This window comes from Panthera pardus, unplaced genomic scaffold (assembly GCF_024362965.1).
Source record: "Panthera pardus isolate Hobbes unplaced genomic scaffold, ASM2436296v1 HiC_scaffold_16, whole genome shotgun sequence".
Lineage (NCBI taxonomy): Eukaryota > Metazoa > Chordata > Mammalia > Carnivora > Felidae > Panthera > Panthera pardus.
The window spans coordinates 39,331,378-39,348,678 of NW_026526721.1; the positions used below are offsets into that span (position 1 = coordinate 39,331,378).

General features: G+C 34.5%; 1 protein-coding gene across 6 annotated transcripts in view; it reads right to left on the reverse strand.

Annotated features, from left to right (window-relative positions):
* Positions 1 to 5,109: 5,109 nt before the first annotated feature.
* VGLL3 (vestigial like family member 3) overlaps positions 5,110 to 17,301 on the reverse strand; it is a 142,678-nt gene continuing 130,486 nt past the window's right edge. For all 6 annotated transcript variants that reach the window (XR_002075191.2, XM_053903227.1, XM_019429958.2 and 3 more), the window contains one exon: positions 5,110 to 8,416. Coding sequence is in view for 5 of the 6 variants with exons in the window: in XM_053903227.1 (XP_053759202.1) it covers positions 8,373 to 8,416 (44 nt within the window). In the remaining variant the exon portion in view is untranslated. The remainder of the gene's footprint in view (positions 8,417 to 17,301) is intronic.

Below are 17,301 nucleotides of genomic sequence, written 5' to 3' on the forward strand. Positions count from 1 at the left end.
AATACTGGATGGATTTTGCATACAGCCATTTTCTTTAGGAAACATAAAACACAAAACCACACATAGCCCATTTGAAAAAACGTAGGAAACTTTCAGCAGAAGGAATGGGGTAGTTTAGAGCTATATTTTCCTTTTAGCAAGATCCACAAGAAAAGGATAGAGTATCGTGTTTAAAGGGGAACAGATTTTGTATTTTTTGGCAAGATAATAAATCCTCTGTTGCTATATTTGGCTCCCAGCAAATAGTCTCTTTTACAAGTGAGAAGCAAAGATCAATGCTGGTGTTCTTCATTCAGCCACAGCCAAACTTGGTGTGGAAAGTAAAACAGTTGTGTTTGAGTGTTATTTCTAAGACAGTCTAGCTCATTTATTGATCAACAGCATTCCAAAGCACAGGAACCTACTTTACACATTAAATGTATCAAAATATGTTTGCTTTCCATAACAGTTTTTCCACTGCTTAACTGATAACAGATGTAATGATTCAATCTGGACAAAAATGTAAAAGCTTTACCATGTCAATGTGGTCATATATAGATATTTTGTCAAATGTGTATAAGCAGGTCAAATGAGATGCTTGGAGACTTAGGACATCACAGGATGATCATGTTCCCAAAAAAAGGAAGCAAAACAATTAAATGGTAGTTGATTGTCCCCAGAGAAAACACACTTCAGCTAGGAAGAATCTGCACCAGATGTCCTTCTCTCCACCCCCCCCCCCCCCACCCCCTGAGCGTTTGTCTGACATAAATACCACATAGCCCTTTAGATTCCAAGGCACTATAATAACCACGTGAAATGTTTGAAATAAGAACAGAAATTCCCTTTGTATGCAATTATTTAAGTGAATGAAGACGAATCCTACACAAACGACCATTGCGAACATGGAACAAGCCTTGCTAGTTTCAGTGATGTATTAAATACTCCCAGATTACAAGGCTGGTAAAAAATAAATAAATAAATAAATAAACTTAAATCTAATAATAATTTTGGTAGTAGAATAGTGCCCACCCCCCCAAAATACTCACATCCTAATCCTTAGAACCTGTGAATATGTTACCTTATATTTAAGGACTTTACAGATGCAATTAAATTAAGAACTCTGAGTTGAGGAGATTATCAAGGTAGAGCCAATGTAACTACAAATTTCTTTAAACATGTAAGAGAGAGGTGAAAGAGAGGGTCAGAATGATGCCTTGTGAGAAGGACTTGATGGCTAATGGCTTACAAGATGAAGAGGGGGCCTTTAGTCAAGGACTCTAGAAACTTGGAACAGCAAAGAAAGAGATTCTCCCTTAGGGCATCCAGAAGGAATGCAGCTGACACTGATTTTAGCCTGAGAGCAGTGCCAAATGTCTGACCTACCAAGTGGTTAAGATGATAAATTTGTTTGAAGATGTTAAGATTGTGGTAATTTTTACAGCAGCCATAGAAAACTCATAACACTAGTCTAGTCTAAATATAGCAACAATTAAGAATGCCAAATTATTTCACCTATAATGTTGGAGGGTCTACTGATTCAAACACTTATTTCTAGACTTTTGCACTTCCACATTAAAAATTCATTTAATAAGAAAGTAGATGCCATTGTAGGAAAACTCTAACTTACTTCAAAAATATAGTCTTGGAATTTTCCTTTCTAGGTGTAGTTCTTCACTGTCAATGAACTGTAAGTTTTTGGTCGTGTGTGTGTGTGTGTGTGTGTGTGTGTGTTTGTGATTTTCCATACTACTTACAGCAAGTTCTGTATCAATAAGAGTAAAAACAAAACAACAAAATGTACTTTGTGTAAAGAGTCAATTGATAGCTTTAGAAGCATTGTATTAAAAAATTCACGGTGTGCCTGGGTGGCTCAGTTGGTTGTGTTCAACTCTTGATCCTGGCGCAGGTCATGATTTCACGGTTGGTTTGGTTGGTTCATGGGATCAAGCCCTGCCTTGGGTTCCAGACTAGCAGCGTAGAGCCTGCTTGACATTGTCTCTCTCTCCCTCTCTCTCTTTCTCTCCCAAATAAGTAAACATTGAAAAAACTTCAGAAGCTTCCTGTTGCTATGTAATTTAGTACATTTCACTTGTTCTTCCATTATGAACACTTGTTTTATAACCCACTCTTCACTATTAACAACTTGGCCTTAGAAATTAACTTGGCCTTAGAAATTAACTTCATAAAAAAGACTCACTAATATTTAGCTTTAGTTTTCAAAGATATTTATAAACTCCTTAACTGGAGAAGAAGAAAACAGTGAGCTTGAGTTCATTTTCAAGAAAGGCAGACCAAACGAAAATGCTACATTAAAATATAAACATTAAATTCACATTAAATTATTTATTGAACAAATTGAAGGTGACAGTTTTTACTACAAAGTCCTCCATCATCTTATATCACTGACACATAGTTATGTGACCTGCATTTGAAGAGTGAATAGAAATATAAAAATGTCTCTTTCCACAATCCCAAGAAAAACAAACAAAAATTATGATTTCATAATGAGCTTGTAAACCCAAAAGTTTTATGAATTAAAGACTGACAACTAGGTAAGATTAGTTAATTTGTCTTTCTGGAAATGTAAAATTAAGATAGCATAAAATTGCTCATAAAACTCACAAGTCTGGAATTTCATTGTATTTCAATGTTGTAAGATAATATTTCTATTATTATTTTCAGTTTACCTAACCAAGTGACAAATATAGTCTTCTACACTATTTTTTTATAAAAGTATTTCACCTTACCTAGATGTATATGATAAAAACAAATTAATCCACGTTTTCTCTTTCAATATATGCACTTTAAAATGAACAAAGAATTCACATGAAAACTCTTCCCTATATTGTACATCCAGAAAAATGAATGGAATAGTATTTTAAAATCATATATAATATCCAAGATTGTAAATATCCTAAGAAATTAAATCATGTGTGTAAATAATTATTCATTTTTGCCCTAGCCACAGCATAGAAAAAAAAATGTACATCTCTACTAGTATAAAGAGATATCATTAGAAAAGTTCACATCTTATGCATACACCAAAAAAAAAAACCCTAAAGAATCTTATATTCTAAAAGAGTTATTCTTAAGTCAAAATTTAGTAGTCCAGAAATTGTTAAAAAGGAAGCTACTTGATGGTGACTGTCCCTTTTCTAGAAGGTATCATTGTTTACTTACATAATTAGTTAATTCAATAGTATGCCTTGACCTTTAAAAGGACATTTACATATTATCGGTTCAAGTTAATTTGCAATTTTGACTGAACATTAGTTTGATTAATTATTTGAAACTATAAAAATTTTTCAAACAAATAAAAAAGCATAATGGACAATAAAGGAAATAAGAAAATCAAGATATTTTAATAATAATGGCTATTTCTATACTTTGGGAAAGTATATAGGAGTAAATTCCAAGAGAGCACTAAAAGAGAAAAGCCTGAAAGTCTGTTCTGTGACCAATGTCCATGACTAAGTTACTAAGGTAATTAAAGCTATTGAGACCAAGGTTTCCTGGAAGGGCCCACCCATACCCCAATCTTCAATCATCCATTTTTGTGTAGTTTATGTATTTATTTTCAACATACATCACTGAACTAAAACTATAACCTGATTTTTCTAAAATGACTTTAATAATACTTTTAGTATTTTAAAAATAAGAGATTTAAAGGGCTCTTAGGCCATGTTTTTAGAGAATAAAAGTAAATTTCTCAAAGAAGCCTTAAATTTTCTGAAAGATGTGTCTTTCATCCTGGAGGAAAGAAAAAACAAAACAAACAAAACAAAATGAAACTGGATCCTTAGGATCCTGTACGTTAAAATCAGCAGGCTGATTTCAGTGGTCTCATACAGTTTCTGCTTTTCTGCTGTCCTTATGTCTGCTGTGAAGGTGATCCATCACAGGGATTCTAACTGCCATCAATACCCCTTTGTAACTGCAATGGCTCAAGCGAACTCTTTCCATCTTCAATAACTGACACAGTGTCAACATCTGCTTCCAATAAAATTGTTTCTTTTTTTCTCAAGCAGAGTAAATCTGCTGAGATCGTAAAGGGTTTTCTTTTCCCTCCCCTTTTCATGCAAACGATCTTTTTCCACCATATTCTGCAATTTTTCCTCCAAGGCAAGTAAAAGAAAAAAAAATGGATAACTTCAAAAGAGATGTTTTTATTCCAGGTGCTAAGGAAGCCCAAAATGTAATTGAAAAATATAAACTTTGGTGATTTAATAAAGATGTTGCCTTGATTTGGGATCCTGGATGAATAAAACTTTGGAATATGTAAGAACACTCACAGTTGGGGCTACATACCACTAAAAGGTTATTTTCTTTCATAAATGACACACTAAAGTAACAGAAATAATTAAGAAATTTACATTTTATCTTCAACAAATAGTAGTGGGCAAAGATTCTCTTGCAACAATTTGTCATGAAAAAGTAGTCCTATATCTATTGGATTGCTGCAGAAATAGATATGGAAAGTATAGAGAAGGGACATTTAGGAGCTCAGTTTTATGACCTACTTACAAAATTGATAGACATTTGTGGTGCCTGTCATTTATTAAATAGCTATAATGAGACAGATATGATTGATCACATATATATGATATATATATCATACATATATATATATATGTATGATATATATATCATATAGATATCATTTCCACACTTCACAGCCTGCCAGTTAGGTATTATTATCTCACTTTCTTCATAAGATAAACCCCAAATCACACATATCTAACTGTGGCCAAGGCAGAATTCAGAGAATGACCTAATATACAAACCAATGATCTTTTCCATTAATTCATTCTACTTCTCTATTCATCCCCCAGTCAAAACTCCAGCATGTATACTTTCCTTTACCACCACTTAATGCCTCATTGACTTAATTTGGCAAATACAGTGTAACAAAGGGAGGGACACCCAGTAAGAAATAGAATTTAGTTTCTTAAAATATAGTTTCTGACTGCAACTTTAAATGACACATGTAACACTAAACCACAGAACAAATGCAAAAACTAGATAGATCCAGTCCTATTCTGCAAGTCTTAGAACAGGAATAGGAAAGATGGTTTGCAAAATGAATAATGAGCTCCTCAAGGGCATGTTTTACACCAGTGCCTAGAATTTGTTTTGTTTTTTTTTGTTTTTTGTTTTTTTTTTTTTTAAGGTTTGTTATAAAGTTCAAAGAACTAATTCCTCAATTATTTGCAAACCACTGGTTCTTATTTGCAACATTTGGAGCAACCCTGGGCATTTTTGCTTAAATAATAATGTAAATAATTTTAAGAAGAAAGAGAAAGAAGAAAAATTACAGATGAAAGTTAGGAAGGGGATGATTAACCTTCTTAAGAAACATTGATTTTTAAAATATTTAGAGGCTCTTTCAAATAAATGATGAGGGACAAAGTAGCCTGTTGAGATCCAACTCATGAGTTGTTCATTAACTTATGATAGTGTAGTGGCCAAAGCCTGGATTAGATGTCAAATAAATGAGATGATTTTATATGGTTTAGCTCACATCTTCCAAAACCTTGAATAAAGTCTAATTTTTAAAATAGTCAAAGGTGGAGTGGTTTCAAATGATTTAGGGAGGAAGCTGGTAGCCTCTTTAAAGCAGGTTAGAAGCCTGTAAGTTCAACAGCATCGTTTTGATGTGAGGAAAGCAGAACCAGAGAGTGATAGCATTTTAAACTTAAGGTCAGAATATCATGCTAAATTACAACCCATTCTCTTTTATAACTTCTGGTGGTAAAGGTAAAATGATCATAACAAGGGGATGCCAGGCAATTATAGAGACATGCACTCTCTTTTCATTTAGACTTTGATCTATTCCTTATCTTGCAAGGATCTAATCCTTGCAATATGTCAATGATGTCTTTTCTCAACAAGAGACCTCACTTGCAAATCTTTCCTAGATACAGCAGAATTCAGGTCCCCAACTTTTCTTGGGCCCCAGAGCCAAGGAATGTTTCATCCTACATTCTACTGTGCACAATGTACCATCCTACAGTGGCACAGAACACAGTCCAAATTCAGGGTGAAGCTATCCAATTGTCTGCTCTCCTTTTGAATTCAATTCAATGGAGAAGAAGGAACGGAGCAGAGAGTTAATACTTTTCTTCTCCCTTAATTGGGAAAATCCAATTGCATGATCTGAATGAGTTGGAGTACAACACTGTTCTAAGAGAAACTGCAAAGGAAGTTAATAGGTTCCAAAGGAAGAGGAAGGAAATAAATAATCCCCAATGAGTCATCCCATGGGAACTGCTGAATACTTGTTTTTGAAAACTCAGGAGGACACAAGAGGAAACCAATTTTATAGATTCAATCAACTTCATGCTCCACAGATTGGACAAAGTACATACAACCATAACAAATCACAGATCAAAATATAGATAATTTAACTAAGCCACTCCCTAGAACTCAAAATTCATGTCATTAGTAAGTGGAAAATTCCTTAAGTTTCAACCTCACATTAGGTAAAAATATGCATATTGTGTTAAGGAGAGTCTAGGTAAGAAGAAGCAATTTATGGAGTGATAAGAATACAAGAGAGTGTATAGATTTATAACTCACAGAAGGCACCAGGGAAGACAACCAATGTAAAAAACAGAGATAAGGGAATTACTTTAAATTATCTGTAAGAACCCTGCCTAGCTGAGCAAAGGTTGTGTTGTTCTTATAGCTAAAATCTTTACACACAAGATATACACAATTTAAAATGGAAAGTGGTATTTCACTAAACACTGTATTTCATATTGGTGAAGACAAGGATGGGGGACATTTGAGAAACTTTTACCAAACTAAAACTTCTATATAGCCCTAACTCTTTAATGTGACCCATCTCTGGAAGCAGCTTTGAGAGAATGGACTTGAATCAAAAATCCTTAAAATATTACTAACTGCTACTTTTATAACCCTAATCTTTTCCCAGTAGGGTCTTAATGATAATTCCAACTTCACCTTATTTAGGTCCTGAGGGCCACGTCAAGTTGAATCCTGAGTTTTCATGAATAAATTTCAAATAATAAATGGCTAATTTATTACCCCAATTTAAGTAATTGTGGCATATTCTAATTTAAATTTCATTTTACCCTAAATCATTTTCTTAAAAAGAGTTCAATCAACTAAGACCAGATTTAAACAACCAAAAAAAGACTTGAAAAAAAACCTATGTTTAAAATCACATATACAATATATTATTTTTCAATATATAATGATGAGTAACGTCAGAAATAGCCACTGAATTCAAGGCTTGTGCTGTGTCTAGTACCCTCCCAAATATTTTCCATTCAAAATATCTCGGAAAATAAAAACAAAAACAAACAAACAAAAACATCCACTTAAAATATGACCTTAAAAATTGCCATGATTGAATAATTAGAAACAAGGAAACTAAGTCACTGGCAGTCAAAGGTAGCATGGGTTAATGTATTTTTTTTTTCCAGTGGTTGGATACAAACCGGTTCCATTTATCAAAGTTGGATGGGCTAGAAAGACAATTATATACTCCAGGCAGTCTCTCCCTCTGACTGAAAGTTGATGCAAACTTTCTTCTTAGTCAAACTCCAAGTACTCTTTGGGACAAATCGAAGTAATGAAATATCCTTTCTTTAGTATGGTCATTAAAAAACTTCCTTTCCAATCTATACATATAACTCAAAGCTAAGTGAGCTAACATGGAATTAAATCTTCGCCGAGATTTAATGTAAAACAATACTATCTTGGCTTGGCTATGCTGCTACTTTTGTAAAAAGGAGGAACTATCAAACACTTGAGGTAACCTAGAAAGCACAGAGCATATCACAGACATTTTAAAGACAAGCATTTTTAACATTTTTGCCAGTGCTTCTCTGAGAGCAAGTTCTTTAAACAGAACTTACCAATTTTTACAATATTAAAAAAAATACATCCCTCAAAAATAGCCCATCAATGCTAAATCAAACTTTCTGTATTCTACAAAAATAGATACACATAGAGCTACAAAATTGTATTCCTGAAAGGATGAGCATTTTCACGTCTGGTTCATCTTTTCCTGACAAGATGGTTGGTTCAAAAAGGAAAAAGAAAAAAAAATCAGAATGAAAAAAAATTAAATCATGTATTGATAAAAGCAAGACAAAAAAAAAAAAAAAGATTTGCACAGTTGACAAAGGCTCAGATGAGGGGAAAAAAAAAAAAAAAAAACAAATAAAAATGCTTTTCTTCAATGTCTAGGACCCACTCTGCTTTCTCAAGAAAAGGCTCCAAACCAAAGTTAGCTGGCTGACATTTCCTCTTCTTCTTCCATGTCTATTGTGTCCCACTGCAGAATGGGAAATCCTGGCAGCCTCTTTCCCAGTGGGCCCATGGATTCACACTTCAACCTGACTTGCTAATACTGTGTTTCAGTACCAGGGTGATTCCTTGCTCTTGTCTTGATGCTGCAGACCTAGAAAAGGTGACAGTGAGAAAAACGAAAAGCATTAGAACAGGAATCACTCAAAACTGGGCCTCATCTGCTAGACCAGAGCAGTGCTATTTGTGCAGTATCAATTCTTTACTGTGGTTTTCATTTTCTTGGAGTATAAATGAATAATCAATAAAATAAAATAATGTAAATGAAACCTTTTTACTTCTAATGTCAAAAGTTGCTGAAATTTGGAAAAAACAATGTAACTAATCTTTGGGGGAATTTAGGTAGCATCTCAGTTAATACTTTTCAGGAATAATAATGATACTTTTGAACTAAAATAGTAAATAAATTCTGGTGCTATTTTGAAATGTACTCCACATATTTTGTATTGCTACAAAATATGGTGAGCAATTAGACATGGTTAAAAGCTGGATCTAATATTGCCAGTAAAATAGACATAGTTGGCTCCCAGCTAATAGCACACACCTATATTGTTTTATAAGTTTACTTATTTTTTTCTCCAGAAAATATTTAACATGGCTTATAAAAATCTATAGTTCATAGCAAGAAAATATGATTTACAGATAAGTTTCTAAAAGTAGTAACAAAAGGAAAATAAGCGAACATGTATAGCTTCCAACTGAAAACTAAAATGAGTAGGAAGAAGTCTATCAAACAAGAAACAGAAAACGTGACTGATTTCGTTCTAATGGAGTCAGGTGACTAATTTCTGATATGGGCAATTAGCATAGCACCTTCAGCTTATACCCATTTGAAGTCACTTACCTCAGTTTCCTTTATTTTTGGCATAATCATTTGGAAGAATAAGACAGGGAACTGATTGCTCTTAAGTTGTTTAAAACCAAATACCAAAACATAAAGGAAGGCTATGGACTAAGCGGGTGGAAATGCAACAGCACTGCCGCTGGGAGAGTGCTCAGATCACAGGATTTTTTCTTGATCCTTGATCTAAAATTCTGTTAAGTCTGGGCTGGTTGTCAGACATTGAATGGTTAAATGAGCCAGTATGGTTCTAAATTATAATTGTTACTAAAATAGCTGCAGTGATTTCACTTCTTGTCCCTCCAATTCGTCAAAGAATTTCACAAAACAATGAGTGCCATTACAAAACAGTCAGTGATGGCAGACATTAAGACAATCTACAAAAAATACTACATAAAGGGAGAACAAACAGAAAAAGTCAAAGAAGCACCTCACAGAACCACAAGTCACTATCTAAATTCTACAGCACTTGCATACTGGGGAAAAAGCAACACTGGCTGAAAAAAGGTTAGTTCCATCTTAATTTTTTTTTTCTCATGTGACTAGTATTATGTTTAGATAGAGAGTCAATAGTTTTCCTTTCAAAAAAAAAAAAAAAGAGGAGAAAGAGAAGACGGGAAAAAAAGGGGGGAAGAAAGAAAAGGACTTTGGAGTATACCAATTCACTCTAAATTTGCTTTACTTGTTTTCAAATGAGCTTGTGGTCGGAATAATTTGCAACCTGACACAGTCTCTGTTTGGTGACTCTTATAATCTAAACCACCTTAACTGACAATCTGCTGACTGCATAAATATTTTTTTCATTATTGAAACGTCTCATCTTCTGTATGACTCAGTATTTCCACACTTGAAGACTCCATCAATCTATAGAATGTCAGCACGGCAAGTCATGAATAGTGTTGGAATCATCAAGCGGTTTCAGTGTCTTTTTTTTGTCTTAAACAAAGGCAATCCCTAGTTTGCTTTGCAAAGACACATGAGTCCTTCAAAATCATGTTTGTCTTTTTCTGTGGACAAGTATTGCATTACTTAACATAGCTCTGCATTTTCCAACCAGAATAACAGAGGATATTTTCTCATATTAAAACTTCATCTCTTCAATTCTTTTGTTTCCAAGTCTTTGTATTACTCTAATGCAAACCTTAAAAAAGTCAATTCATCTGTGACCTAAAATGTATTAAATATCTGATGTGGTCCCTATGGTTTAGCCTCTTCTTGGTTATGGTACATTAAATCAGACCTTTGTTTTAACTACCAGGTATTTTGAAAATATCCATAACATTCAACAATAAGCATAAGTAAAACACAAGAAAGTGAACAACCACAAACAAAAGACCCTACTACTAATAAGTTGCAACAGACAGAGAAGTGGTGCTATGATTTTTCTTCTTAGACAATTGATGAAGATAGATCAGGATATTTAAGAGTCAGCTAGTACATTTAGTTTTCTCAACAAGAGTTAAAGGGGACAAAATCATTAACGTATTATCCTTATGTGGTCTCCAGAACCCTTATGTGATCTACATACATTTGGGGTTTCCCCAACTTCTTACCAGAACACGAAATCTACTCTGCTGTAATTTTGCTTCTATTCAGGCTTGTTTTGCCTCTCACTTTCCTAACTCGAATCTATGGGATATTGGTTCATAACACATCCTGAAATCTCCCCACTGGCTGCCTGAAATCACCCATGTTTTTCTTCTTGATACCAGTAACTCAGTTTTAATTTTATTGTTTAGTCTGTGACATTTTTAGTAGGGGGGAAAATAAACATAATAAAAATGTCAGTGAACATCTTCTTCGGGCTGAATATGACAGGCACTGTGTGAAGTACTTTACATGAAATATCTCATTTAATGCTCTCAACTATGCTACAATATTTATTTAATGAATGAGAAAATTGAGATTAGGAGAAATTATGAAACTATTAAATGGTAGAGTTAGGATTTAAAACAAGGTGGTCTGATGTCAAGAGTCTAAGGTCTTTCTTAGTCACAATGTATATGTCTCTCCCCATATGGATTATATTTGTCATAGACTATGCCACTAGCCTATACCACAACTCTGCAAGTCAAAATCCTTTCTTTAAAGCAATATGAGGAAAAAATAATAAAGTTTTATATTTCTTTTTGCACTGTTTAAAAATACTCTGATTTAACAGAATCAATAGCAGTTAACAATACAGCTCTGTTAGTAATCTTTTTAAACTATAAATCTTCAATGTTTTTCCTAAGATGCAGTAACTGATTACACAGTTTATTATACACTTCAGATGAAGACTACCTCAATTGTGTAACAGGATATTCCACATTAACTGATATGGTTTTTTTGATATATAACCTCCTCCCCCTCTCCCCCCCCCCCCCCCCATAACTAAAAGAAACCTTCCCCAGTGTGAACACTGAAAACACAGGGTGGTCATTCGGTGGTTTTCAGAAATGGGACCAGAGAACAAATACATTAGATTGTTGGTTTCAGAGTTTGAGAATCTGGGATTCAGTTAGGAAAAAAAGCCTGAATGGAAATGCAAGCCCACAGATCCAACTCCTCAATTCAGTTCCAACACCACTAACACCTGACCACCAAAAGAAAAGGAAAAAAGGAAAAAAAAAATCCAGACTTAAGACAGCAAAGGAAATATGAACACAGAAAAGAAGTGTAGAATAATTAGAAGCAGGAGAAAAGTCTTGGTCAAGGAAGAAAGATTGTAATAGAATCTCCCTTTAAAATCTGAAGTATTTGATTATATAACAAGGCATCATAACTCATTTTCTCACTTTCTAGCTGAGGTTTTTGGGAGGCAACAGCTTCAGAGGCTCACGTCTTACAACAGACTCCAGGAATAAGAAAGTATAGATAGCAACAAGGTGTGTCTAAGGGCAAAAGCCTGGAGACTCCCCCCTCTCTAGTTTCCCTCAACTCCTGGGTGTCTTGTGAAAAGATCCTAAAGTTTCCATGTGACCCCAGTATATCCGATAGCTATGATATGGGTACCCCGCAGCAGAAGACATGGCCCAAGCAACCCCAACTGAGAATTTTGGAAGAATCACAATGACTAGGAGATGAACTGGACTTAAATAGGTCATTACTTAGTTGGGCGGGGGGGGGGGGGGGGGGGGGGAGGGGGGGGACTGTACAGAGAATGCCCTGAGAAACAGAGTAGGGGGAGGGAGTATGTTTGGAAACACAGGCCAGGATAGGAAGGAAATGACAAAACCAAGCAGCAATCAGCAACCTCTTAATTGACAGTTTTTGTGAAACAACTAACTCTAGGAATACAGAGGCAAACTCAGGGAGAGGGTGAGGAAAGAATCTGAGAGGAGGTGTCAACTCTAAATTGGACATTGCAATAAACTGAGAGCAGCAGAGATATCATTAGACTAAGAATACTCAGAATTAATTAGGTTAGGTTTTCTGCTATTGGGTAGAAATGAATAATCAATTAAGTTACTGAAAAGCTACACTCCAGCACACCTGAGTTTTAGGGAATGTTTGATTGTCAGAGTCATATCCACTATGAAAGCATGTCCTACTTCTAAGAAAGCACAATCACTTGCCAACACCATTTACTATAGCTCTTAAGTAAGTTGAACATGCTTCCAATTAATTTTATTGCTATAGATAAGATGTAATGTGGTAACCATATACTGGGGAACATGATCCTGATAAAAAGAGAAGACGAAAAATAGGAATGTAAAACCTGGAAGTGTGAGTAGAATGTTTTATGACCTGAAAGTCAAGAAATGCTTAGATGCATAAAAATAAACTTTTCATTTCACAGGTACTAAGAGTCTAGATACTCTTTTGGATCAGAATTCTTGCCATTAGACTAAAAGAAGCTGGTAGCTTATTCCTACATTAAAAAAAAAATGAATCCCCTGCTTTATCCCTGCTTTAATAAATATGTCATATTTATTATAAATACAAATATAAATATATCTTGTGTTGGATACTGTACCAAAATATCCAACCTTTACCAACAACTTGACATGTAACACTGACACAGTGACAAATGATCACAAACCGATGCGAGAGACAGTCCTACTATCTTCTCCTACTTTATAACATTATCACTGGTAATGATCATACAACTGCATTTGTTTGTCTGAGCCCCAGGGCAATCATTTTAAATGCTAGTTAAGAATTTCTAAGTAAGATCTACGTGGAGATAGCACCTCAACACTAAGTACGGGAAACACAAAGTAGAGGAAACACAAAGTGGGGGGAAAAATAAGAGTTGGAGCCATCCAACTCAGGAACTGTAATTTCATTTCAGGTAAATATTTAGATCATGTTTAACCACATAAAAACCTCCCTTCTTTCTTTTCAAAAACCTCCTCTTTTCAAATTTCAAAACATCACAGATTTCTTGTTTAATGCTAAGTTGCAGAATATTTAGAAAGTGTAAGTTCTACATAATATCCCTTGTAACCAAAAAAATTCACCAAGTACACTTTGGATGTATATACATACTCACATCACTATTTATACTGTGCTAAAACATGCTTATTTCACTAGCAATATTATCTTGGAAAACCATTCCATGTCAGTATATGTAGATTAACCCCTCTGGAGGGATTTATAATATTCATTCTACCCTGTAATATAAATTACCCAATTCTCTATAGATGTACAACATTTGGATACACAGACATGTGTACAAATATACTTGTTACATGATCATTTGGTAGATAAGATAAATTCCTAAAAATATGTGTAGATAATTTGTTGAACCTAAGCATATATATATACACTTACATATTTCACTGTGGGTGCTAAATATTTCAGCAAGTTTGTACCAATATTCACATTATTTTTTACTACTAATTATCATTATTACAGATTAAAAGTATCTATTTAATTTGCATTTCTTTTCATATTAGTGAAGGTAAACATTATGCAAATATAGCATTCTTTTCTCTGTGTTTTGTCTTTAGCCAACTTTCTATGCATTTAAGAAAGCAGTGTATTTATTTCTAAATGCTTTTTGTATTTTATGTATATAAGAATTATTTTTCTCATATTTTACAAATATTTTTGCCAGTTTGATGAGCACTAAATATCTTCATAGTTAGTACTTCAATGTTGGACAATAATTCTTCTTAAAGTCATCACAAGCAAAATGTATTCTTGAACCAGACCAAAGATTAAATTCATTATGACACGTGAATTACAATTATCTTCTTATTACTACAACCCTTGCACACGAAAACAATGGTAAAAGATACTTAACTATGGTAGTGAAATAATTTATTAGCAGAGGGATGTTTTTCTGTGCTTAAAGATGTTTTTTCAAGACACATTTAGAACTGACTTAAAAATTTCCATGTAGTAGTACTGTCAGAAACAATGAGGTGAAAACTGTCTAAACTTGCCAAAATATCTTTAAGTTCAGATTCAAAAGAGGAGTAGAAACATAAAACCCACGGAACCTCGCAGACCATAATTTACTGCGTTTTTGTAAGAAACACAGCACCTGCACACCGGAGGCAATCATTGCAGGTTGACAAGCAGTTCAGTGCCCAGGTGTTTTCCACCACCCTGTTTTCCCAGACCCAGACTGCAAGCCCCGCTAGCCTGGCTGCCCTCTCAGAACCTCCCTCCCTCCAAAAACCACCAACTCTTTTGTGCACAGAATCTCCAGCCTTTGCCTTTAGTGACATCCACTTCCTCAGACTTGTGTAGGTTAAAATGTCCAGCTGGAAGGAAACTTGGCAAGTACTGAAACCATCAGGATATGGTCTTTCGTGTCTGAACCAGTCATTTTAAAATTGACCTTGTGGACAGATATAAAATATAAATTACAGAATTAGGTAGTTTTCAATCACAGTGGCAATTTACTATGTGCCAAATTTGAATATGAATTTGGTAACCTCTTAGGTGAGAGAAACCAGGTGAGAGAAACTTAGGCGAGAAACCAACTAGGAGATGCAATATGTAATAGACACAGCTCACCAATTCCAAAAGCAGATATTAAAACACACACACACACACACACACACACACACACACACACACACACACACACACTTTGAAGACAAGAGACAAAGAATAAAGGAAAAGCAGAGTGGGGAATAGTGAAATGGAATACCCTTTGTAATTTCTTCTACAGATTTTCTCCCAGAACTAGAGAGGAGCAAGACCAAAAAATGCTTGGATCACTTATTGTAACTGAAACCACAAGTTATAATACTCTAGAGATTCTAACTATCCAGACATCTGTTGGATAACAAATGCAGCCAAACATGCATCTTTAAAGAGGTTTCTAGGTTATGCAGTGACAGCTTTATGATCCAGAAAATAGATAATACAACCAGAGGAAGAGCTAATCTGGATCCATTGCTTACCCATAAAAACATAATTAGGGACACAACACCAACACAAAAAACCCTGTACCTAGGATTAGGAGTTATTTAAAGACTGCAAAAATTAAAAAATTACTTGAGAACTACAGAAATACCAATGTATTTTTATGCCCATTTGATTTACATAATCAATCTCTCCATTAAAGCAAAACATATTGGAAGATATTTGGTAAGAATAAGATATGTTGCATATCAATCAATTCTACATTGACATCAATAATTTTTCATCTCACTTATATGTGATATAAACACAAGCTTGTTCTGACATTTTCCAGAAAAGACTGTCCAATCCAAGCAAACAAAATAGGCCTTCAAAGATTATGAAGATAATAAACACTGCCTGATATTGCTCATGCAAAGCAAACATGAAAATAAGCATTGTAACACATGCTTTATACTTGACAAAAATTATGAAGGTAAATAACGTAATATATCAGGCTATTTCTAAATAGCACATTTTGCCTCTTAAGTGTAGTCTCTCCTAAGACTTTCCTTGGTCATATTTTTGCCAAGGAATTCACAACATGTTGGCTACAGACAAATGTTTGTGAAACCTTATACTGTTGATAAATAGAACAATAAGAAAAGAGTTAGACAGCCTGGAAGGGAATAAAAAGAATCTGTAAATTCCATAGGCCATATAGAATTTTTGTATACAGTCTTTGCAGCCTATTTGAAAACTGATGTGAAACTCTGAGAACAAGTTCTGAAACAGATTTCTTCATTCGAGCTGTTTCTTTTATATGTACCCCTATATGTGATATGAGAAACAGTAAAGCATTAGTGAAAAGATAACTCACAATACAAATACACTGACCCTGAAACAGGACTTTTAATGCTTTGAGTGATTCTCCATCTTCTCCATTCAGAGTCACACTAGATTATCCTGGGAGTTTTTTCAACCTCTATAGCTCCCCTGTCAGATGAGCACCTAAGTTTCCCTTGGAAGATATGGTGTAGATTGAAAAAGTATCCAACTCCTAATCATAGCTAGTTGATGAAGGCTCCTTTAAGACAACAGTCAAAAAATGATGTCATTGCCTAATTTTGCTTTCAGTTTTTAGGAAAATATTTCAGAAAGCAAGAGATGCTACCCAATTTATACAGCAATACATAGAAACTTGCTGACAAAATTAATACTGGAATGGAAAATGAATCAATTTTTAGCACACAGCTTTTAAAGATTAGCATGTATTAATGGAGTTTTGGTGAGTCTAATTATACTTGGTCTGTCTCATTTTACACATAAAATTTCCTTTTCATCTATATGAGTGATGAGGATAAATATCTCAACAGTACTTAAACCCAAAGGGATAGGATCTATTTTTTGGTGTCCTCTCATCCTACATGGCAGAGTGTTTTAAACAGAAAAAAGAAAAAAAAAAAAAACTATGTTTAAAACTGTCTTGGAGATGCACATCCTGATACTCTTTCAAATTCTTTCTTCTTGCTTCTTTTTTTAAATTTATTTTTATTTTTTACATTTATTTATTTTTGAGAGACAGAGAGACAGAGCACAAGTTGGGGGAGGGCCAGAGAGAGAAGGAGACACAGATTCTGAAGCAGGCTCCAGGCTCTGAGCCATTAGCACAGAGCCTGATGTGGGGCTCGAACTCACAAACTGTGAGATCAGGACCTGAGCTGAAGTCGGACACTTAACCGACTGAGCCACCTAGGTGCCCCTCTTCTTGATTCTTTATCACATCTCTCCAATTATCTGCCCAACCAATACAAAAGCACCCAGTTTTCATCATATGGCAAATAGCAGTGAAC